Source organism: Delphinus delphis, chromosome 7 (genome assembly GCF_949987515.2).
Source record: "Delphinus delphis chromosome 7, mDelDel1.2, whole genome shotgun sequence".
Lineage (NCBI taxonomy): Eukaryota > Metazoa > Chordata > Mammalia > Artiodactyla > Delphinidae > Delphinus > Delphinus delphis.
The window spans coordinates 109,191,869-109,215,177 of record NC_082689.1 but is presented as its reverse complement, the minus strand read 5'-3'; the positions used below and the strand labels follow the sequence as shown (position 1 = coordinate 109,215,177).

Sequence of the window (23,309 nt, the reverse complement as noted above, 5' to 3'; positions counted from 1 at the left end):
ACAAAAGGGCAGGTGGTCAGAGTCATTGGTTAGAGTGCATGGGAACGGGGGCCTGGTCACTCTGAGCTGAGGGAGCGGGGGCTAGAGTTGTGATGATGTGGAGCTGGGCTCCAAAGGTGGGCACGGCTTGGCATCTGCAGTTTCAGGCTCAGTGGGTACTCTGGCCAGAGGTGAGATCACACTCTATTTGGTCAGGGGCCAGGAAGGCAAGGTTTGGCCCAGCATCTAGAAAGAACTTCTTAGGAAACACTGACCAGGGTCCTCCTTAGCCTACAGCCCCACCCAGATATTGTGTTTAAAACCTGGCTGTTGAAAATTTCCTGCCAAGAAAGGAGGAAGAGGCCTGTGCTTCTGTGCACAGTGATGCAGGGCTTCAGGTGCTGTGAGTGGAGCAGAAGGCAAGGTCCCCTGAGAAGATAAGCCTTCATTCGTTATGTGGTGGGTAGGGATGCAGAGGGAAGGGTGGGTACAGAACAGTTTCTCTTCACAAACTGTGATTTAATCACCACATGAGGTCATTGTACTATTCTCATTTTACAGATGAGAAAACTGAGACACAGAAGGATTAAGTTGCTGAAATTTCTAAAATCATACCTTTTTTTTAAAAGCATTTTTATTGGAGTATAATTGCTTTACAATGGTGTGTTAGTTTCTGCTGTATAAAAAAGTGAATCAGATATACATATACATATATTCCCATATCTCCTCCCTCTTGCATCTCCCTCCCACCCTCCCAATCCCACCCGTCTAGGTGGTCACAAAGCACCGAGCTGATCTCCCTGTGCTATGTGGCTGCTTCCCACTAGCTATCTATTTTACATTTCGTAGTGTATATATGTCCATGACGAGCTCTCACTTCGTCCCAGGTTACCCTTCCCCACTCCGTGTCCTCAGTCCATTCTCTATTTCTGTGTCTTTATTCCTGTCCTCCCCCTAGGTTCTTCAGAACCATTTTTTTTAGGTAACATATATATGTGTTAGCGTACAGTATTTGTTTTTCTCTTTCTGACTTACTTCACTCTGTATGACAGATTCTAGGTCCATCCACCTCACTACAAATAACTCAATTTCGTTTCTTTTTATGGCTGAGTAATATTCCATTGTATATTTGTGCCATATCTTCTTTATCCATTCATCTGTCGATGGACACTTAGGTTGCTTCCATGTCCTGGCTATTGTAAGTAGAGCTGCAGTGAACATCGTGGTGCATGACTCTTTTTGACTTATGTTTTTCTTAGGGTATATGTCCAGTAGTGGGATTGCTGGGTGGTATGGTAGTTCTATTTTTAGCTTTTTAAGGAACCTCCATAATGTTCTCCATAGTGGCTGTATCAATTTACATTCCCATCAATAGTGCAAGAGGGTTCCCTTTTCTCCACACCCTCTCCAGCATTTATTGTTTGTAGAGTTTTTGATGATGGCCATTCTGACTGGTGTGAGATGATTCCTCATTGTACTTTCGATTTACATTTCCCTAATGATTAGTGATGTTGAGCATCCTTTCATGTGTTTGTTGGCAATCTGTATATCTTCTTTGGGGAAATGTCTATTTAGGTCTTCTGCCCATTTTTGGATTGGGTTGTTTGATTTTCTGATATTGAGCTGCTTGTAAATTTTGGAGCTTAATCCTTTGTCAGTTGCTTCATTTGCAAATATTTTCTCCCATTCTGAGGGTTGACTTTTCATCTTGTTTATATTTTCCTTTGCTGTGCAAAAGTTTTTAAGTTTCATTGGCTCCCATTTGTTTATTTTTGTTTTTATTTCCATTTCTCTAGGAGTTGGGTCAAAAAATATCTTGCTGTGATTTAGGTCATAGAGTATTCTGCCTATGTTTTCCTCTAAGAGTTTTATAGTGTCTGGCCTTACATTTAGGTCTTTAGTCCTAAATGTGACTTTATTTTTGTATATGGTGTTACGGAGTGTTCTAATTTCATTCTTTTAAATGTAGCTGTCCAGTTTTCCCAGCACCACTTATTGAAGAGATTGTCCTTTCTCCATTGGATATTCTTGCCTTCTTTATCAAAGGTAAGGTGACCATATGTGCCTGGGTTTATCTCTGGGCTTTCTGTCCTGTTCCATTGATCTAATTTTCTGTTTTTTGTGCCAGTACCATACTGTCTTGATTACTGTAGCTTTGTAGTGTAGTCTGAAGTCAGGGGGTCTCATTCCTCCAGGTCTGTTTTTCTTTCTCAAGATTGCTTTTGTTATTCGGGGTCTTTTGTGTTTCCATACAAATTGTGCAATTTTTTGTTCTAGTTCTGTAAAAAATGCTGTTGGTAGTTTGATAGGCATTGTATTGAATCTGTAGATTGTTTTGGGTCGTATAGTCATTATCACAATGTTGATTCTTCCAAACCAAGAACATGGTATATCTCTCTGTTTGTTTGTATCATCTTTAATTTCTTTCATCAGTGTCTTATAGTTTCCTGCATACAGGTCTTTTGTCTCCTTAGGTAGGTTTATTCTTAGGTATTTTATTCTTTTTGTTGCAATGGTAAATGGGAGTGTTTTCTTAATTTCTCTTACAGATTTTTCATCATTAGTGTATAGGAATGCCAGAGATTTCTGTGCATTAATTTTGTATCCTGCTACTTTACCAAATTCACTGATTAGCTCTAGTAGTTTTCTGGTAGCATCTTTAGGATTCTCTATTTATAGTATCATGTCATCTGCAAACAGTGACAGCTTTACTTCTTTTCTGCCTTGGATTCTTTTTATTTCTTTTTCTTTTCTGATTGCTGTGACTAAAACTTCCAGAACTATGTTGAATAATAGAGGTGTGAGTGGACAACCTTGTCTTCCTCCTGATCTTAGAGGAAATGGTTTCAGTTTTTCACCATTGAAAAGGATGTTGGCTGTGGGTTTGTCATATATGGCCTTTATTATGTTGAGGTAAGTTCCCTATATGCCTGCTTTCTGGAAGGTTTTTATCATAAATGGGTGTTGAATTTTGTCAAAATATTTTTCTGCAGCTATTGAGATGATCAAATGGTTTTTATCCTTCAGTTTGTTGATATGGTGTATCACATTGATTGATTTGCAGATATTGAAGAATCCTTGCATTCCTGGGATAAACCCCACTTGATCATAGTGTATGATCCTTTTAGTTTGTTGTTGGATTCTGTTTGCTAGTATTTTATTGAGGATTTTTGCATCTATGTTCATCAGTGATATTGGCCTGTAGTTTTCTTTCTTGTGGCATCTTTGTCTGGTTTTGGTATCAGGGTGGTGGTGGCCCTGTAGAATGAGTTTGGGAGTGTTCCTCCCTCTGCTATATTTTGAAAGAGATTGAGAAGGATAGGTGTTAGCTCTTCTCTAAATGTTTGATAAATTCGCCTGTGAAGCCATCTGGTCCTGGGCTTTTGTTTGTTGGAAGATTTTTAATCACAGTTTCAATTTCAGTACTTGTGATTGGTCTGTTCATATTTTCTATTTCTTCCTGATTCAGTCTTGGCAGATTGTGCATTTCTAAGAATTTGTCCACCTCTTCCAGGTTGTCCATTTTATTGGCATAGAGTTGCTTGTAGTAATCTCTAATGATCTTTTGTATTTCTGCAGTGTCAGTTGTTACTTCTCCTTTTTCATTTCTAATTCTATTGATTTGAATCTTCTCCCTTTTTTTCTTGATGAGTCTGGCTAATGGTTTATCAATTTTGTTTATCTTCTGGAAGAACCAGTTTTTAGTTTTATTGATCTTTTCTATTGTTTCCTTCATTTCTTTTTCATTTATTTATGGTCTGATCTTTATGATTTTTTTTTCTTCTGCTACCTTTGGGGTTTTATTGTTCTTCTTTCTCTAATTACTTTAGGTGCAAGGTTAGGTTGGTTTTTCGAGATGTTTCCTGTTTCTTAAGGTAGGATTGTATTGCTATAAACTTCCCTCTTAGAACTGCTTTTGCTGCATCCCATAGGTTTTGGGTCATTGTGTTCCCATTGTCATTTTTTTCTAGATATTTTTTGATTTCCTCTTTGATTTCTTCAGTGATCTCTTGGTTATTAAGTAGTGTATTGTTTAGCCTCCATGTGTTTGTATTTTTTACAGATCTTTTCCTGTAATTGATATCTAATCTCATAGTGTTGTGGTCGGAAAAGATACTTGATACAATTTCAGTTTTCTTAAATTTACCAAGGCTTGATTTGTGACCCAAGATATGATCTATCCTGGAGAATGTTCCATGAGCACTTGAGAAAAATGTGTATTCTGTTGTTTTTGGATGGAATGTCCTATAAATATCAATTAAGTCCATCTTGTTTAATGTATCATTTAAAGCTTGTGTTTCCTTATTTATTTTCATTTTGGATGATCTGTCCATTGGTGAAAGTGGGGTGTTAAAGTCCCCAATATGAATGTGTTACTGTCAATTTCCCCTTTTATGGCTGTTAGTATTTGCCTTAGGTATTGAGGTGCTCCTTTGTTGGGTGCATAAATATTTACAATTGTTACATCTTCTTCTTGGATCGATCCCTTGATCATTATGTAGTGTCCTTCTTTGTCTCTTGTAATAGTCTTTATTTTAAAGTCTATTTTGTCTGATGTGAGAATTGCTACTCTAGCTTTCTTTTGATTTCCATTTTCATAGGATATCTTTTTCCATCCCCTCACTTTCTGTATGTGTCCCTAGGTCTGAAGTGGTTCTCTTATAGACAGCATATATATGGGTCTTGGTTTTGTATCCATTCAGCCAGTCTGTGTCTTTTGGTGGGAGCATTTAATCCATTTACATTTATTGATATGTATGTTCCTATTACCATTTTCTTAATTGTTTTGGGTTTGTTATAGTAGGTCTATTCCTTCTCTTGTTTTTCCTGCCTAGAAAAGTTCCTTTAGCATTTGTTGTAAAGCTGGTTTGGTGGTGCTGAATTCTCTTAGCTTTTGCTTGTCTTTAAAGGTTTTAATTTCTCCTTCGAATCTGAATGAGATCCTTGCTGGGTAGAGTATTCTTGGTGGTAGTTTTTTCCCTTTCATCACTTTAAATATGTCCTGCCACTCCCTTCTGGCTTGCAGTGTTTCTGCTGAAAGATCAGCTGTTAACCTTATGGGGATTCCTTTCTATGTTATTTTTTGTTTTTCCCTTGCTGCTTTTAATATTTTTTCTTTGTATTTAATTTTTGATAGTTTGATTAATATGTGTCTTGGCGTATTTCTTCTTGGATTTATCGATTTATCCTTTATGGGACTCTCTGTGCTTCCTGGACTTGAATGACTGTTTGCTTTCCCATGTTAGGGAATTTTTCAAGTATAATCTCTTCAAATATTTTCTCAGTCCCTTTCTTTTTCTCTTCCTCTTCTGGGACCCCTATAATTTGAATGTTGGTGCGTTTAATGTTGTCCCAGAGGCCTCTGAGACTGTCCTCAATTCTTTCCATTCTTTGTTCTGCTCTGCGATAGTTATTTCCACTATTTTATCTTCCAGGTCACTTCCGTTCTTCTGCCTCAGTTATTCTGCTATTGATTCCTTGTAGAGAATTTTTAATTTCATTTATTGTGTTTTTCATCATTGTTTGTTTGCTCTTTACTTCTTCTAAGTCCTTCTTAAACGTTTCTTGTATTTTCTCCATTCTATTTCTAAGATTTTGGATCATCTTTACTATCATTATTCTGTATTCTTTTTCAGGTAGACTGCCTATTTCCTCTTCATTTGTTTGGTCTGCTGGGTTTTTACCTTGCTCCTTCATCTGCTGTGTGTTTTTCTGTCTTCTCATTTTGCTTTTATCTTACTGTGTTTGGGGTCTCCTTTTCACAGGCTGCAGGTTTGTAGTTCTTGTTGCTTATGGTGTCTGCCCCCAGTGGCTAAGGTTGGTTCAGTGGGTTGTGTACGCTTCCTGGTGGAGGGGACTGGTGCCAGTGTTCTGGTGGATGAGGCTGGATCTTGTCTTTCTGGTGGGCAGGTCCACGTCTGGTGGTGTGTTTCGGGGTGTCTGTGGCCTTATGATTCTAGGCAGCCTCTCTGCTAATGGGTGGGGTTGTGTTCCTGTCTTGCTAGTTGTTTGGCATAGGGTGTCCAGCGCTGTAGCTTGCTGGTTGTTGAGTGGAGCTGGGTCTTAGCGTTGACATGGAGATCTCTGGCAGAGCTTTCGCTGTTTGATATTACATGGAGTCGGGAGGTCTCTGGGGGTTCAGTGTCCTGAACTTGGCTCTCCCACCTCAGAGGCACAGGCCTGACACCAGGCCGAGCACCAAGACCCTGTCAGCCACACAACTCATAAGGAAAGGGAGAAAAAAAGAAAGAAAGAAAAAAAGAAAAGAAAGTTATTAAAAAATAAAAAATATGGGGCTTCCCTGGTGGCACAGTGTTTGGGAGTCTGCCTTCCGATGCAGGGGACGTGGGTTCATGCCCCGGTCTAGGAGGATCCCACATGCCGCGGAGCGGCTGGGCCTGTGAGCCATGGCTGCTGAGCCTGAGCGTCCGGAGCCTGTGCTCCACAACAGGAGAGGCCACAACAGTGAGAGGCCCGCATACTGCAAAAAATAAAAAATATTGTTAAAAAGTTAAAGAGTAATAAAAAAGGAAGAAAGAAAGAAGAGAGCAACCAAACCAAAAAACGAATCCACCAATGGTAACAAATGCTAAAAACTATTAAAAAAAAAACTGACAGAGAGAACCCCAGGAAATATGATAAAAGTAAAGCTATACAGAAAATCACACAAAGTCCACCTCCTCAATTTTGGGATGATTCGTTGTCTATTCAGGTATTCCGGAGATGCAGGGTACATAAAGTTGACTGTGGAGATTTAATCCGCTGCTCCTGAGGCTGCTGAGAGGGATTTCCCTTTCTCTTCTTTGTTCGCACAGCTCCCGGGGTTCAGCTTTCGATTTGGCCCCGCCTCTGCATGTAGGTCGCCTGAGGGCGTCCGTTTTTCCGCTCAGACAGGATGGGGTTAAAGGAGCAGCTGATTAGGGGACTCTGGCTCACTCAGGCCGGTGGGAGGGAGGGGTACGGACGTGGGGCGAGCCTGCGGCGGCAGAGGCTGACATGACGCTACACCAGCCTGAGGCGTGCCGTGCGTTCTCCCTGGGAAGTTGTCACTGGATCACGGGACCCTGGCAGTAGCGGGCTGCACAGGCTCCTGGGAGGGGAGGTGTGGACAGTGACCTGTGCTTGCACACAGACTTCTTGGTGGCTGCAGCAGCCTTAGCGTTTCATGCCCGTCTCTGGTGTCCACAGTGATAGCTGTGGCTCACACCCATCTCTGGAGCTTGGTTACACGGTTCTCTGAATCCCCTCTCCTTGTGCACCCCGAAACAGTGGTCTCTTGCTTCTTAGGCAGTTCCTGAATTTTTCCTGGACTCCCTTCCGGCTAGCTGTGGTACAGTAGCCCCCTTCAGGCTGTGTTCACGCAGCCAACCCCAGTCCTTTCACTGGGGTCTGACCTCTGAAGCCCGAGCCTCAGCTCGCAGCCCTGCTCGCCCCGGCGGGTGAGCAGACAAGCCCCTCAGGCTGGTGAGTGCTGGTCGGCACTGATCCTCTGTGCGGGAATCTCTGCTTTGCCCTCTGAACTCCTGTTGCTGTGCTCTCCTCTGTGGCTCCGAAACCTGCCCCCCACCCACCCCCGTCTCCATCAGTGAAGGGGCTTCCTAGTGAGTGGAAACTTTTCCTCCTTCACAGCTCCCTCCCACTGGTGCAGGTCCTGTCCTTATTCTTTTGTTTCTGTTTTTTCTTTTTTCTTTTGCCCTACCCAGGTATGTGAGGAGTTTCTTGCCTTTGGGGAAGTCTGAGGTCTTCTGCCAGCATTCAGCAGGTGATCTGTAGGAGTTGTTCCACATGTAGATGTATTTCTGATGTATTTGTGGGGAGGAAGGTGATCTCCATGTCTTACTCCTCCGCCATCTTGAAGGTTTCGGTCCATACCTTTTATTAATGTAGGAAAGATTTTACTTTTTATTAAAGTAACAGACTTACAAAAACTAGCAGTTCCTTGCACCTGTCTTCCTACTCACAATTCCTCTTCCCCAAAGATAGCCACTTTCAACTCTCTTCTCTATTTACCTTCATATTTCTAAGTAATAATTTATATAGTAATTTCTTGATTATTGTAGAAATTGCTTATTAATTTCCTACCATGGGAGTTGTGGATTTAGCTGTCTTACATATGCCGCTCCATCCCCTCCCCCCACTCCATCCTCCCAGTGTATTTGGGGTTAAGTTAGTGTTCAATGTTACATTATTTTGGCTGTGTAAGTATTGTTCAAGCCAAGGCAGACAGTGTACCATTCTTACATTTTCCTTTGTGTTAACATTTGTTTTTCCTGAAGTTAATAATTGCCTTGTCATTACTTTCGCTTGGTTTTCTATATAATTACTAATTAGTCCTTTTCAGACTCTTCATGCAGTCATAAACTCCTTCTCAGAAGGGTCAGATCCATCAGGTAATCTCTCAATTTCTTTTCACTTTCTTTCCCTGGTGGATCCCTTCCAGTACTTCATCCTCCACCAGTCTCAACCAGCACTTTATCCTCCTACTCTGCATTGGTCTGCTTGCTCTCTAGGATTAGAGATGCTGCCTAACTGTTGTCTTTAGAGATGCTGCCTAACTGTCCCTCTGACATGATCTTGTGAACTCCTTGTGCCTCTTCCCTGTGTTGGAGCCCCTGTTGCCGAATCTCAAGTGTCCTCTTTCTTGGTCACTCGTTTTGATGGAGTGTATCGTTTAGTAGATTTCTGAGAGAAGGTACGTGGAGGAAAAGTTTTTAAGAATTCACTTGGAGATGTCATTATTCAGTCTCACACTTGATCAGTAGTTTGGCTGGGCCTCAGAATGTCAAAGGCAGGGCCCTTTTCTTGGGGCTTCCAATGCAGCTGCTTGCAAGTCTGATGATGTGTTCTCGTGGTCCTGTGTTCCTTCTCTCAGGAATTTAGAATCTGTTTTTTCATTTTGGAAATTTCAAAACAATATGACTAGTGTGATTTTTTTTTCTTTCATTATGATAGACACTCAGTAGACCCTCTCAGTCTGGAAACTCGTGGCCTTCAATTCCGAGAATTTCTTTCTGTTCTTTCTTTGTTACTCATCTTCTCCGTTTTTTCTTTTCATTTTTGAATTCCTGCTGGTCAGATGTTAGATCTTCTGGACAGCTTCTCCAATTTTCTTTTCTTTTTTCTCCCTTTCTTTTTGGCTGTGCTGCATGGCTTGCGGGATTGGGATTGAACCCGGGCCATGGTAGTGAAAGCGCCAAGTCCCAGCCACTGGACTTCCAGTGAACTCCCATCTTCTCCCATTTTTTATCCCTTTTTTCTTCCAACCCTATTGAAGCTTTTGTTAATTTCCAAGAGTTCTTTATCGCCAGCTGTCGTGTTTTTTGAGCAAGTACAGTGTCTTATCTGAGGCTGTTAACGCTTTTGAAGCTTTCTTCTGTTGCCTACACTGTCTCTCTTTTCTCCAGGTGTTTTGATTGTTTCAGCTCTATCTTTAGAGATCTTCTTCTGATTTTTGGTAGTCTTTGGCTCTAGTTTCTTATTTACCCGTCAGTCGCTAAAAAGCTGATCGGCCTTTGTGTATAGCTTAGTGGGTTTGCCGACCTGTAGCCCTCTCCATAGCATGATCATGCAGGACCTGGCTAGTTTGTCAAGAGATTGCCAGATTCCAGTATCTCTGGGTCTTTTCTCTTGTGCTGGGAAGTTTCTCCAGAGAGGAATCTTCTGGTCTCCTAGATACCAGCCTGTGGTGGGGGAGGGAAAAGGGAATCCCTGTCATTCTTCACTTTCAATCTTGCTTTGCCCTCAGCTCTGCCTGAGGTCCCTAAGTGTAGACCTTCCTGTTCAGAATCTAGAAAGTAAACTTCCAGTTCTCTGCCAGGTGGGAGGAGGCATGCCTGGCTGTCAGGGTTGGGGTCTGACACTTTTCTTTATGCATGCACTCTGTCGGTCCTTCTGTCTGTAATCCTACCCTACCACCCACCTTCCGAGGGTTGTTTGATAGTGTGAGGTAGTGGGTAGAACATGAACTTTGGAGTCAGACATGCTGGATTTGACTCCCAGCTCCTCCTCTTATTAGCTGTGTGACCTAGGGAAAGTTCTTTACCTCTCTGAACCTCCTTTTGTTCCACTGTCACATGGAGTTACCACCACCTACCTCAGAGGATTCCTGCATCTAGTAGGTGTTCAACAAATGTTAGGTCCTCTTTCCGAAGGATGGTTACCCTTCTGTTTCATTTCCTATATGAGAGAACCTTCAGAAACTGAGGGCTCACCACTATTTGAGTTGTTTTTCCTGATGACGAGTGAGGAGGAGAAGAACCACCTGAAAACCTGGGTATCAAGAGACAGACTGTTCTGAAGAGTGCACTTTCCTGACCTTTTTCACAGCATGACACATACAGAAAATCAGAAGATTTGCGTGGTGCCCCGAACACTCTCACAGGCCAGGCTTGCCGTGGTTAGGGAAGCATCCAGCTGTCCCAGGCACCTGCCCAGCTTCCCCACAGGCAAGGGGGCTGCTCTCTCGGGTACACCTGTACCCAGTTTGTAGCACAGTGTTGGGAAGCACGTGTGGAGTATCAAAAGTCGTGCTTCCTGAGCCTTCCATGGGCACTGCCTGGGGATAGCTCGTGGCCTCAGTGGTGGAACAGCCACTTGGGTCGGCCTCCTTAGACTCCTGACCCTCAGTTCCTCGTGTGTAAATTGGGAACACGAAACCTACCTTTCACAGTTCCAAGGAATATCGGCAGGCATGGATGTTTTTTTCCCAGGGTAGAACCCAGCTGCATGTTTGGTGTGGGCGGGCCCTGCATGCCTGCTAGCTGTCCTCATCGTCCTTGTCGTTGTCATCGTCACCATCACTGTTATTGCTGACCCTTCGGAAGCTACACCACGTCATTACAAGAGAAGCAGAGGAATGGCTTTGCCAGGTGCCAAGAGGTGATAACCAGTGAGGTTGTCAGATAGGGTTGTACCCTTTGGCACAGAGCTGGAAACTCAAGAGAAATGTTTGAGCTTAGTGTTATAGAGGGTCCATGGGGAAAAGTCTGGAAGGGGCTCTTTTCTCCTTTCTTGGAGAATGATTGTTTGATTAGGAAACAGTTCCTTCCAAACTTTTGTTTGCAAATAGCAATGTTTTCTTTGCCACTCCCATTGAGCTTCGTGAAATCTAGGGGATTCTCCTTGTTTAGACACTAAGCTTAGTGTGAGAGATACTGAGGCAGGAAGGAGCACAGGCCAAAACCAAAAAAGTAAAGGAGGGAATCTTGAAGAGAGTAGTGATCTGCATCTTGGCTCAGAGGGGAAAGGGTGGGGTGTGTGTGTTTTGGAAAGGTGGTGGGGAGGGTCTGTAGCCTCTCACTTTGTGGCTCTCTTCCTGATGTTTTTGCATGACAGAGGGCTTCCTGGAAGAGAGAAACCTTGCAAGATCTCCCTTTCCCTCTGACATGCTTTCAGGATAATTGAGGAGTGATTCTGTAGTCTTCCTAACACAGCTTTGTTCTTCTCTAGACCCTATATCTATGGTCCTACATCCCAGGGAGAAAGGATGCAGATTCTCCAGAATTTCAAGCATAACCCCAAAATCAACACCATCTTCATATCCAAGGTCAGTGTGGCATGCAGCAGCCCCCAGGCCTGGGGGACACTCGATGATTTCTGGGCAGTGAATTGGTATTTGTTGAAGGAATGTCACGTGTCAGTTTTCATTCCCACGTGTGCAGTGTCTGGGGGCAGAGGAACGTTGCCTGTCAGGTAGTGGAAGAAGCAGATATACGGTTTTAATGTACATAATCTATATTCCTAACTCAAGGAGTATATAATCTAGCAAGTCCTTTTGCTTGACTTAAGTTTTTCCCACCTCTTTTTGGGATACAGGAATTTTGAGTTGTATTTTCTTTATACAAGGGGGAAAAGTTCATTACCTACTGTGGCAAAGGTGGGCATTTGCATAAGGTTCTCTTTGTGGCTTTGGAGATTCCTGTGGGTCGTGGGCAGCTTTTATCCTGGCTCCTGGTATGCCTTGGGGATGGGTGGTGAATATAAACACAATGCAGAATCATGTAGGCTCGGCTTGGTGATGGTTTTAATTTGCAGTTAGAAGTGGTGGCCCAACAGTTTAGAATAGTCATTCAGGTTAGAACAGACCCAAAGCCCAAAAGAAACGAGATTTACCTATAAAGTGATCATGGATGGGTCAAGCTTTTATTTTCTGTGTCTGGGAACCTTGATGGTTGGATCCCCTCCCCCCACCCTCCCCAAGCTAAGGCAGCTACCCAGAGTCAGAATCCAGCCCACTGCAGGCAGTGGCCCCTCCCAGGTCACGTGTCTGACCTTTGCTGTTGGCCTCAATAGCCTCCAGTTAAGATTGTGGATGGTTTTGTGCAGACCTATTTCTGTAGCAAAAAATAAGAAGAATCACTCACAGAGAGTCTGTTGATAGGGCCCTCTTGTCTCTGGGTCCCTAGCAGCCACACCAGGACTGTTGCTGAGACAGATGGTTAGGAGTCAGGTCTTGACAGCTTCTATAGGACAGCTCTTAGGAGAACATGCTAGGTCCTTAGAGGCCTGCGTGCATCTGAAGGACCCTGGTACAGATTGAAGAGGATAGTGATTGTTTTTCTGAATTACCTACAGAGCTTATTTAAATTTGAGGCCAGTTGACTTTTTTTTTCCCTTTTTGACTCATATATAAAAATCTTCCCAGGGCTTCCCTGGTGGCAGAGTGGTTGAGAGTCCGCCTGCTGGTGCAGGGGACACGGGTTCGTGCCCCGGTCCGGGAAGATCCCACATGCCACGGAGCGGCTGGGCCCGTGAGCCATGGCCGCTGAGCCTGCGTGTCCGGAGCCTGTGCTCCGCAACGGGAGAGGCCAAGACAGTGAGAGGCCCGCGTACCGCAAAAAAAAAAAAAACAAAAAACCTTCCCAAACTCACAGCTGGTTCATTTCTATAGGTGGGTGACACATCGTTTGATCTGCCAGAAGCAAATGTTCTCATTCAGATCTCATCTCATGGTGGCTCCCGGCGGCAGGAGGCCCAGAGGCTGGGGCGAGTGCTCCGAGCAAAAAAAGGTACCTTCTGCTCCAGGCGGTCTCTCTTTTCAAACCACTTCCGTCAGGTGTCTGTTTGTGAGGGTGAGCCTGTGCTCCTGGGCTAGGTAGACCCTGAAGGGGATGGACGGGGGTCCCAAAGCAAGGACCAGGGTCTCCTTGGCCATTGTTATTTCTCATGTGCTGGGGTTGAGCATGTGGACGTTTTCCATGGCAGCTGTCTGGAGGTCACAGTCTGAGCTGAGTGTTTGTGTTGGTAGATAGAGGAGCCAGGAAAGCAGTGCGTGATGGTGTAGATGTAGAAGGGAGAAAGCGGAGTGTAGACCACCAGTGCAAGTGTAAGAGCTGGCAGCTGTCCCCTGAACCTTGAGTTAAGAGTAAGGGGAGGGCTTGGTAGGAGCAGCTTGGGCAGCCACAAGGTGGATACCTTGCTCATGACCTGTGAAGAGTGGTCCCTTGAGTGGCAGCTTACAGCAGGGACATCACAAGCTCAGTGAATGAGGAAGCAAGAGTCATGCTTCCTCTGCTTGTTAACTGCAGTAAAGGAGCCCAGAACCCAATCATGGGCAGAGTAGAGACTGACGTTTCTGCTAAGAGATGGCATCCTCTTAGCAGACCAGGCAGGTCCTAAAACAAGGACACAGGCCCTGTCCTCAAGGAATTCACTAATCTTAGGAAGAACTTGGACTGCTAGGATGTTTGAAAATGACAGGATTGGTGGGCAGGTGTTGTAATTGTACTGCGTTTGAGTATGTTTAGGAAACAGCTAATTGATTGTGTTTGAAATGGAGACAGGGCAAGTTAGTGGAAATAGCAAACATGGACTTGGGCACCAGACCAACTGTGTGACCTTGGGCAAGTAATTTGACCCTCTGAGCTTTGGTTTCTCATCCAAAGTTGGAGTGACAATCCTTATCTTGCAGGACTGTTAATAATGAGGAATGAGAGTACATAACAATATAATAGACTGCTGGATAAATCTGACTAGCATATATGAAAGTGATTCATTACTTATTCCTTACTCATCACACACAAAGCTAATTTGAAAATCCCTTTGAATTTGATTGGAATTTTGTTTTTTAAATACTGTTTGACTCATTTTACAAGGCCAGTATTACCCTGATACCAAAGCCAGAAAGGTTTACTACAGAAAAGAAAATGACAGGCCAATATCCAATGAATACAGTTGTAAAAATCCTCAATAAAATACTAGCAAACCAAATTCAGCATCATATTAGAAGGATCATTCACCATGATCAAGTGGGATTTATACCTGCGATGCAAAGAAGGTTCACCATATGCAACTCAATAAATGTGATATATCACATTAATAGAATTAAAGACAAGATCATATGATCATTTCAATGGATGCAGAAAAAGCATTTGACAAAATTCAACATCTGTTCATGATAAAAACTCTTAACAAATTAGGTATAGGAGGAAAGTACCTCAACATAATAAAGGCCATATATGACAAGCCCACAGCTAACCTCATACTTAATAGTGAAAGATTTGAAAGCTTTTCCTCTCAGATCAGGAACAAGACAAGGGTGCCCAGTCTCACCAGTCCTATTCATCATTGTGCTGGAAGTCCTAACCAAAGCAGTTAGGTAAGAAAAAGATATAGAAAGCATCAGTATTGGAAAAGAAGAAGTAAAATTTTCTCTATTTGCAGGTGACATGATTTTATACATAGAAAATCCTGAAGACTTTACCAAAAAACTGTTAGATCTATTCAATGAATTTGGTAAAGTTTCAGGATTCAAAATTAACATACAAAAATCAGTAGTGTTTCTATACACTAACAACAAACTATCTAAAAAAGAAATAAAATGATTCCATTTACAATAGCATCCAAAACAATAAAATATTGGGGACTTCCCTGGCAGTCTAGTGGTTAGAACTCCGAGCTGCAGGGGTCACGGGTTCAATCCCTGTTCGGGGAACTAAGGTCCCACATGCCATGCAGCCAAAAACAACAACAACAACAACAAAAATCCACAATAAAATATTTAGGAATAAATTTAACCAAGGAGGTGAAAGAGCTCTACACCGAAAACTACAAGACATTGATGAGAGAAATGTAAGAAGATAAATGGAAAGTATCCTTTGTTTATGGAATGGAAAAATTAATATTGTTAAAATATCTATACTACCCAAAGCCATCTATAGATTCAATGCAATCCCTATCAAGACTCCAGTGGCATTTTTAACAGAAGTAAAAATAACAATCCTAAAATTTTTGTGGAACCACAGAAGACCCCAAATAGCCAAAGCAAGTTCTGAGAAAGAAGAACAAAGCAGGAGGCGTCACACTTCTGATTTTAAGTTATATAATAAAGCTGTGGTCATCAAAAGAGTATGTTACTGGCATAAAAACAGACTTACAGACCAGTGGAACACAATCCAGAGCCCAGAAATTAAACCCATGCATATATGGGTTTAATATTTGGGTTTAATATTTGACAAGAGAGCCAAGAATACCCAGTGGAGAAAAGATAGTCTCTTTAATAAACAGTGCTGGGAAAATTGGATATCCACATGTGAAAGGATGAAATTACCCCTGTCTTACACCACTAGCAAAAATTGACTCAAAATGGATTAAAGACTTAAATGTAAGGCTGGAAACCATACAACTTCTAAAGGAAAACAAAGGAAAAATGCTCCTTGACATGGGTCTTGGCAGTGTTTTTTTTGGATATTACACCTAAAGCTTAAGCAACAAAATAAAAAATAAGTGGACTACATCAAACTAAAAAGCTTCTTCGCAGCAAAAGGAATGATCGACAAAATGAAAAGGCGATGTATGGAATGGGAGAAAATATTTGCAAATCGTATATCTGATAAAGGGTTAATATCCAAAATAAATGAAGACCTTATACAACTCAATAGCAAAAAAAACAAATAATCCAATCAAAAACGGGGCAAAAGACCTGAATAGACATTTTTTCCAAAGAAGATGTACAAATAGCCAACAGGTACATGAAAAGGTGCTAAACATCACTAATTATTAGGGAAATGCAAATTGAAACTACAATGATGGATGTGAACTAAACTCACTGAGGTAATCATTTCACAATATATGTAAGTCAAATCATTATGCTGTGTACCTTAAACTTATATAAAACTATATGTCAATTTTATCTCAATAAAACAAAGGGAGAAAAAGGAAAATATTTGATATAATATACTTAGCCCTTTTCTTTGCATCTCTGAACTCTTGTAAGACAAGGAAACAGTTGAATTCAGGGGCAGTACACAGATACTTAACTTACTGACATTTGAACTGTGAAGCAAAAATATTCAGATTTTCCTGCAGGATCAGATTTTATAGGCTACAGTATTTTCTGTCCTAGTTACTATGATAATTCTGTTACTGGGTTTTCTCTCTGAACCTTTTTTTTTTTTTAAGTAGTTTTAGCATAATGTTTTCAAAAGGGTTATCCATATTGTAGCATGTATTAGTACTTCATTCTTTTTTATTGCTGAATAATAGTCCACTGTATAGACATACCACTTTTTTTTGATTATTATTTTTTAAATTTTATTTATTTTTTGGCTGCGTTGGGTCTTTGTTGCTGTGTGTAGGCTTTCTCTAGTTGCGTCGAGCAGGGGCTACTCTTCATTGTGGTGCACGGGCTTGTCATTGCAGTGGTTTCTGTTGTTGTGGAGCATGGTCTCTAGGGCGTGTGGGCTTCAGTAGTTGTGGCTCTCGGGCTCTAGAGCGCAGGCTCAGTAGTTGTGGTGCCCGGGCTTAGTTGCTCCACGGCATGTGGGATCTTCCTGGACCAGGGCTCGAACCTGTGACCCCTGCATTGTCAGGTGGATTCTTAACCACTGCTCCACCAGAGAAGTCCCTGGACATACCACTTTTAAAAATTCATTTATGGACATTTGGATTGTTTCCACTTTCTGGCTCTTAGAATAATGTTTGGGTCATGTAGTAACTTTATGTTTAACGTTTTAATAAACTGCCAGACTGTTTCCAAAGTGGTTGTGCCATTTTCCATTCTCACCAACAGTGTATCGGCATTTCAGTTTCTCCACATCCTTGACAACAACTGTAATCATCTTTTTTATTCTAGTCATCCTAGTGTGTGCCAGGTAGTATTTTGTCATGGTTTTGACTTGCATTTCCCTGATGACTAATGATATTGAGCTTTTTTCATGTGCTCATTGACACGTGAATCTTCTTTGGGGAACTGTCTGTTCAGATCCTTTGTCCTTTTTATAATTGGTTTATTTGTCTTTTCATTGTTGAGTTGTAATAGTTTTTTATATTCCCTAGATTCAAATCTCTTATCAGATATATGCTTTGTAAATGTTTTCCCCAATTCTGTGGGTTGTCTTTTCACTTTCTTGATGGTGTCCTTTGAAGCACAAAAGTTTTTAATTTTGATGAAGTCCTCGTGCAGAATCAGGGCAATGGCCCCTCTGACTGCAGAGCTCTCCCACTGCAGTACTTGCTTTTGAACCCTGGACCCTTAGTTCCTGCCGTTCTAATAGCTAATATTGTCCTTTTATGTGCCCTCCTCCAGGGATGGTTGCAGAGGAGTACAATGCCTTCTTCTACTCGCTGGTGTCCCAGGACACACAGGAAATGGCTTACTCAACCAAGCGACAGAGGTTCTTGGTAGATCAAGGTTATAGCTTTAAGGTATGTAAGCATTTGGTCTCTGGTCGGAGTAGGACCGAGGCTTTTTTGTACCCAGCCCTCCATGAGAAGTGGGGGGCCGCTGTCAGCATGAGCATGGGACAGATTTCAGGCAGGCACAGGACATTAGGGGACATTAGGGTACCTTTTTCCTTGCATGAATTGTGGGGAGCTTTGAAGGAAAAATATTGTGCAGGATCCCTCCTGTTTCCAGCTTCTCACAGTGAATGGTCAAAGAATGGGGCCTCTGAAGCAAGAGGCCTGTGGAGTCTAAGCTTGTTAACTTTTTACAGTTGTCTTGAAGAGAAAACATTAGATGTTGGTGGGAAAATGTGCTACCTAGTAGGACTCAAGATGAAGGAGCTGTGGCTGTCACTGTGTTAGTCTGAGCCCCTCGGGGTTACTTTCTCAGGGGGTGCCCCCCCTCCAGGTAGCTGGGAGAGTCTGCCCTTAGTCATCTGGTAAGCCTGGGCCTCAGTGGGCCTCACAGACATCAGAGCCATCCATGTACTGTAAATCTGGTATTACAATAGTTTGGGAAATTCTAAAGCTTCGGCAAACTTTCATTGGCTAAGGCATTTGCTTTCTTTCCTATTGACACAAATACTAAGTTTTTGTTAGGATTTAGTGTCCCAAAGGGCTTTTACTTGTGGTAGTGGGTGGAGGGTGCTGGAAGCAGGGGATTAAAAGGATATCTTAGAACATATAAGTTCCCAGGTTCTTGATTTGTGAAAGACTGTAGGCTGCCTTTTCAGATACTTTAGATTGTATCTTTTTCAAATTGGTTTAGGGCAGAACTAATTAGGGAACTAATAGAGTTCCCTTTATTAGCTTTAGAAAAGAGGACAGGGTTGTCTGATCCCTCCCCTTTTAGATAGAGGCAGTGACACTTTTCAGACTTCTCATGCTGAACTGTAGTTCAGGACACTTGGGACAGTTTTTCGAAGGATTTTCATTTCGACCTTTTTATCTGTCTGTGTAACGTTCGAGCTGATAATAGCATCCATACCTCCTGATTCCCGGGAGAGTCGTAAGAGTAAGAGAAGCAGCAAATCAGGAAGTGCTCTGGGTTCTTTGATGGGTGAGCTCGACAACATGGTACCTGAGCACATGGTTGTCTGTGTTGGTTGGAGCTGCCTTTGCCTTCCTCACCTCCAGGGCTGCCTGCTGAGAGCAGCCAGGTTAGGGTTCCCAGGATCTGGACCCTGGTGATCAGGCCATGGCAGAAGTGTCCTGTATCTGTACTCCAGATCTGTGGCCACCTGAAGGGTGCAGCCAGATACTTCTAGGAATTTTCTTTTAATTAAAATTATAAGGATGAGAGAGAGAGGAAAAGAAGTTCCCTTTCTGACTCAGTGGTCCCCAGCCTTTTTGGCGCCAGGGACTGGTTTCATGGAAGACTATTTTTCCACAGACCGGTTGGGAGAGGGGGTAATGTGAGCGATGGGGCGGGTGGGGGGGGATGGTCCAGGCGGTAATGCGAGCCGTGGGGAGCGTCAGATGAAGCTTTGCTAGCTCTCCCGCCGCTCGCCTCCTGCTGTGTGGCCCGGTTCCTGACAGGCCGCAGACCAGTACTGGTCCTCAGCCCGGGGGTTGGGGACCCTGCTGTACGTAATCAATCCAAGCTTTCTGCAGGGATAGGTAGGCCTTGTAGTAAGTTATCTCCAAAGAAATGAAAACCAAATCTCCACCATGCTTTTATCTTTCTCTTTTGGAAAAAAAATCTTATAAATCCATTCTTAATATCCTATCATTTGTAAGTGTCCCCCCTGCTGGAAGCCCTGGGTGCCAAGCCCTGAGGTTGAAGGCCTTCCTGAAGGGCAGCCGGCTGTGCCTTTCGGTTTTTGGTCCTTTGTTTAACTGGTGCAAGGTGGGAAAACTACCAGAATGGTTGTTTTAAGATTGCCGAGATCCCTGTTGATCTTCTGTAAGTGATCATTTAGCTGCCATGTGTGGGGAGCAGAGTTTTCTAGAATTTCCTGAACCTCTCCTGCCTTGCAGTCATTAGTTAAGCTCCTTGTTGACAGTGGCTCTGAGGCTGGTCTCTGCACTGCCTAAGAGGAGCTCTCCGTTATTATCCACCTGCTCTGCTGGGCCTGAGGGGGGAAGTGACCAGACCAGGTGAGCCTAGGAGAAGGCAGGATCGGGTCCAGGGAGAGAAAACAAGAGGGTTCTGTGCTGCAGGTGATCACAAAGCTTGCCAACATGGAGGAGGAGGAGTTGGCGTTTTCAACAAAAGAGGAGCAACAGCAGCTCTTACAGAAGGTCCTGGCAGCCTCTGACCTGGATGCTGAGGAGGAGGTGGTGGCGGGAGAACTTGGCTCCAAATCCAGCCAGGTGAGTGAGTGGGTGAGGCTCCACATGTCAGTTCTCCCGAAGGACAGCATCTTAGACACACATACGCCTGCACAGTCCTTTGTGTGTATGTGCCTGTGTGATTTTCTTAAGAACTTGGAGACTGTAGAGAAGAGAATAATCGAAAACACCCCTGCTAACTGTGCTGTGCGTCTGTCTTGTTTTATGTGTCTGAGCCCACGGCGGGTGTGGTTGGTCTCCTGCTCTGTTCACATAGCAGTCTGGCGTAAGTATTTGTTAGTATTTGGATGTGGGAGCCCAGGCTCTGCCTAGGGTGGCTACTGGAAGGAGCGTGACAGACCTGGGGCTGCCTTTTTGGCCTTGGGCGTGTCACCTTATCCCTGGCTTCCTCCTCAGTAATGAAACTGAGCCTTCCAGGCTGTAAAATGGGTCTGAGAATCAACTCATATTGTAGTTTCCATACATTCTTCGAAAAATTTAGAGTTCTCTGAAAATGTACAACTTTTCAGTTATTCTGCACATACTTCTTGAATGCCTGCTATGTGCCTGCTATGTGCAAATATAATACGGTATAACTAATGAAAGTATCATTATGAGGAATTCTTATTATCAGGCCCTTCCAAGGAGAGAAGTACCGTTTCATCAGGTGCTTTTGAAACTAAGTTGGTGTTAGAGCTGGAAAGTGAGTGATGGCTGGAACAAGGGAAGAAGGAAGCAGTGTCACCAGGGAGGTGCTGCCCTCCCCGCAGCCCGAGACCTTTCTGTCCCCAGACCTGGGGGTTGGGGGCTGGGCCTCCTCCTGGGCACTCTCCATGGGAGCCCAGGGAAACTTCCTGTTTCTGTGTCTGAAGGTGGTGTCTAGTCAATTCCACCTCACAGTGGGTCACCCAAGGTGAGGCTGTGCAAGGCGTGGCTTCAGTGCCTGTCTGCATACTTTGCTTGGAATCTGGTCCGAGTGACGTCCCAGGCTCGGGATCAGACCCTTGACTTGTGTGATTTCTGTTCACACCACACATGTCAAGCAGATGTGGTTATCCCCATTTTACAGATGAGTTCATTGAGGTGCAGACATTCAGTATTTTCCCAAGGCCACCCAGTGAGACACAGAGCCAAGATTCAGGCCCAGGGCTAGAAAGGATTTCCAGTTGATTCAAAGCCTTATGGTAGTGTCTCAGGAGATTTTGAGGGACTCCTGCCCTCACTGTTAAAATTCTGTTTATAAATTGTCATTAAGAGAGGCAGGGTGGTGTATGGCTAGGTACAGGGAATCTGAAGCTGACTGCCTGGGTTCAAGTCCCATCTGTTTAAGAGTTGTGTGATCTTGGACAAATACTTCATTTCTCTGTGCCTGTTTCCTCTTCTGTAAGATGGAGATTATAATGGTTGTGAGGATTAGATGAGGTAAGACATGTAAATAAGTATAAGCTGCTTAGAACAATGCCTGAGACATACTAAGTGGTCAGTAAATGTTATTTAAAAATAATAAAATCTATGAAACTTTTATAAGTTTTATAAGTTTATCTTAGTATGATTATAAATGTTATAAGAGGAGGGTGTTTTGCTTTGTAAACTAATGGTGGGCCGGGTCGCCCTGCAGGTGTCTCGGCGCTTTGGCACGATGAGCTCTATGTCTGGGGCCGATGACACAGTGTACATGGAGTACCACTCGTCACGGAGCAAGGCTTCCACTAAGCACGTGCACCCACTTTTCAAGCGCTTCAGGAAATGACGCCCATAGGGTCACGTAGGTGAAACTTGGGTGCCTAGCGCCAGCATTGGAAAGGGATTTTAAACATAGCATTTTCTTTGCACATCCACGTTCTTTCCAATAGCATCGGCCAAACCAATGTAGATTCAATATCTGTTGACTGTGTTGAAGAAGATGCATCAAGAGCTTGATCCTGTCTTCCTGGGCATTCCAGGGTTTGAAAGTGGGAGTGGGGGGACTGTATTTTTTGTTTTTTTCAGACTGCTTTTTAAACTTGTTGGGGAGTAGTCATTCCTGTACATAAAAATTTGTAATATTTAGGTGTATTTATCTTAACTGTTCTCCTGAATAAACAACACTGGGATGTTTAACCACTCTTCATCGTACGCCTTGTTCTTACACCTTGTCACAGGCATGGGCTATGTCTAGATGACAAACCTCCATCAGGGCTGCACTTGGTGGCAGGCCCAGAGGAATTAGACGGGGCCCATCCACAGGGAGCACTGGAGAGACGAGAAGCCTTGCCCGTTAGTGCGCAGCGTTGGCAGGGGACGGTGCTCCAGAGCAGTGGAGGGGCTTGAGCAGTCTGCAGTGCTGCCCGGCCCCTCCCTGTGCAGCTCAGGTGGGTTCCATGGGAGGCACCACAGCTGTAGGTCCTCTAGGTCGCCCGAAGGCCATCACCTTCGCAGGGAGCCACAGTGCACACAGCTTCTGATGGTTGATCTTCCCTGAGAGAATCAGCTCTTATTTCTGCCCCCCAGATACATTGTTGATGTGGCTGGGAGGCTGGATTCCTCTTCTGATAGCAGTTTAGTACCCTTGGATCTTTAACGGCTGGTTCGTCTATTCTGAAAGATGTCTCTGGGCTTTTCTTCTCTGTTCCTGGTATGAAAGAAAATGTGTTCAGGAAAAGATACACGAGGCAGGATTGGTCCATAGAAGACAGGCAGGCATGCACAGGCATAGGTCATGAAGAAGAAGGTGTTATTTTGAGGAGACTCGTTCTAGGAGGCGGCAGCCCCACGCCTGGGGAGTGTTGGAAGCCTGTGCTCACTAAGGCCGCTCGACTTGGAGTCCTCCCACCCCTGCCGCGCGGCAGCAGTGATCCCAGCTGTCATCGCCCAATCGGGCAGAAGACCACATTCATTCTGGCAAGAGTGCTTCGGAGCAAAAGCCACCTTCCCTGAATTGCACTTCACTGAGCTGACCTTCTGGGGACAAACGCACTCTCACAGTCTGCCCAGCAGTTGGTGCTGACCCGTGGAGAGCTGCTGTGTCCATGCAAACCCTGGAAATGGCCCGCAGCAGCCAGACCTGAGGCCTGTGCTCAGGCACATCGTGCTAAGGCCACTCGCCCCAGTGGGTGGCACCCAGATGTCACAGACGGGATTATAACCAGTATTATTTCCAGGTTCTCACATCCCGTCATGCTTGAGATACTCAAGCAATGCCAAGCACTTAGTGTATCTCCTCGTTGCTCACTGTTTCCTTGTTCTCTAACATGTCTACAGATAACGTTGAATTTTACCCAGGCCCTGTGATCCTGGAAAACTGGGACTTTCAAAGAACCACACACCCGCCCGTGCCCCCACCCCCCGCCATCTTTTGTGTTCCGGAAAACAGCTTACCACAAAGAACCACCTTTCCCCATGTCTGAGATAAGGCT

The 23,309-nt window shown here is 43.8% G+C and overlaps 1 protein-coding gene across 2 annotated transcripts in view; it reads left to right on the top strand.

The window, feature by feature from the left end:
* ERCC3 (ERCC excision repair 3, TFIIH core complex helicase subunit) overlaps positions 1-22,017 on the top strand; it is a 37,149-nt gene extending 15,132 nt beyond the window's left edge. Inside the window, exons 11-15 of one of the 2 annotated variants that reach the window (XM_060016969.1) lie at positions 11,428-11,524; positions 12,869-12,986; positions 17,504-17,622; positions 19,804-19,956; positions 21,533-22,017. In XM_060016969.1, the coding sequence (XP_059872952.1) occupies positions 11,428-11,524; positions 12,869-12,986; positions 17,504-17,622; positions 19,804-19,956; positions 21,533-21,664 (619 nt within the window). In that variant the 3' untranslated portion in view covers positions 21,665-22,017. Of the gene's footprint in view, positions 1-11,427; positions 11,525-12,868; positions 12,987-17,501; positions 17,623-19,803; positions 19,957-21,532 lie in introns of those variants that run through there. The other variant, XM_060016970.1, reaches the window with a different exon arrangement.
* Positions 22,018-23,309: the final 1,292 nt, after the last annotated feature.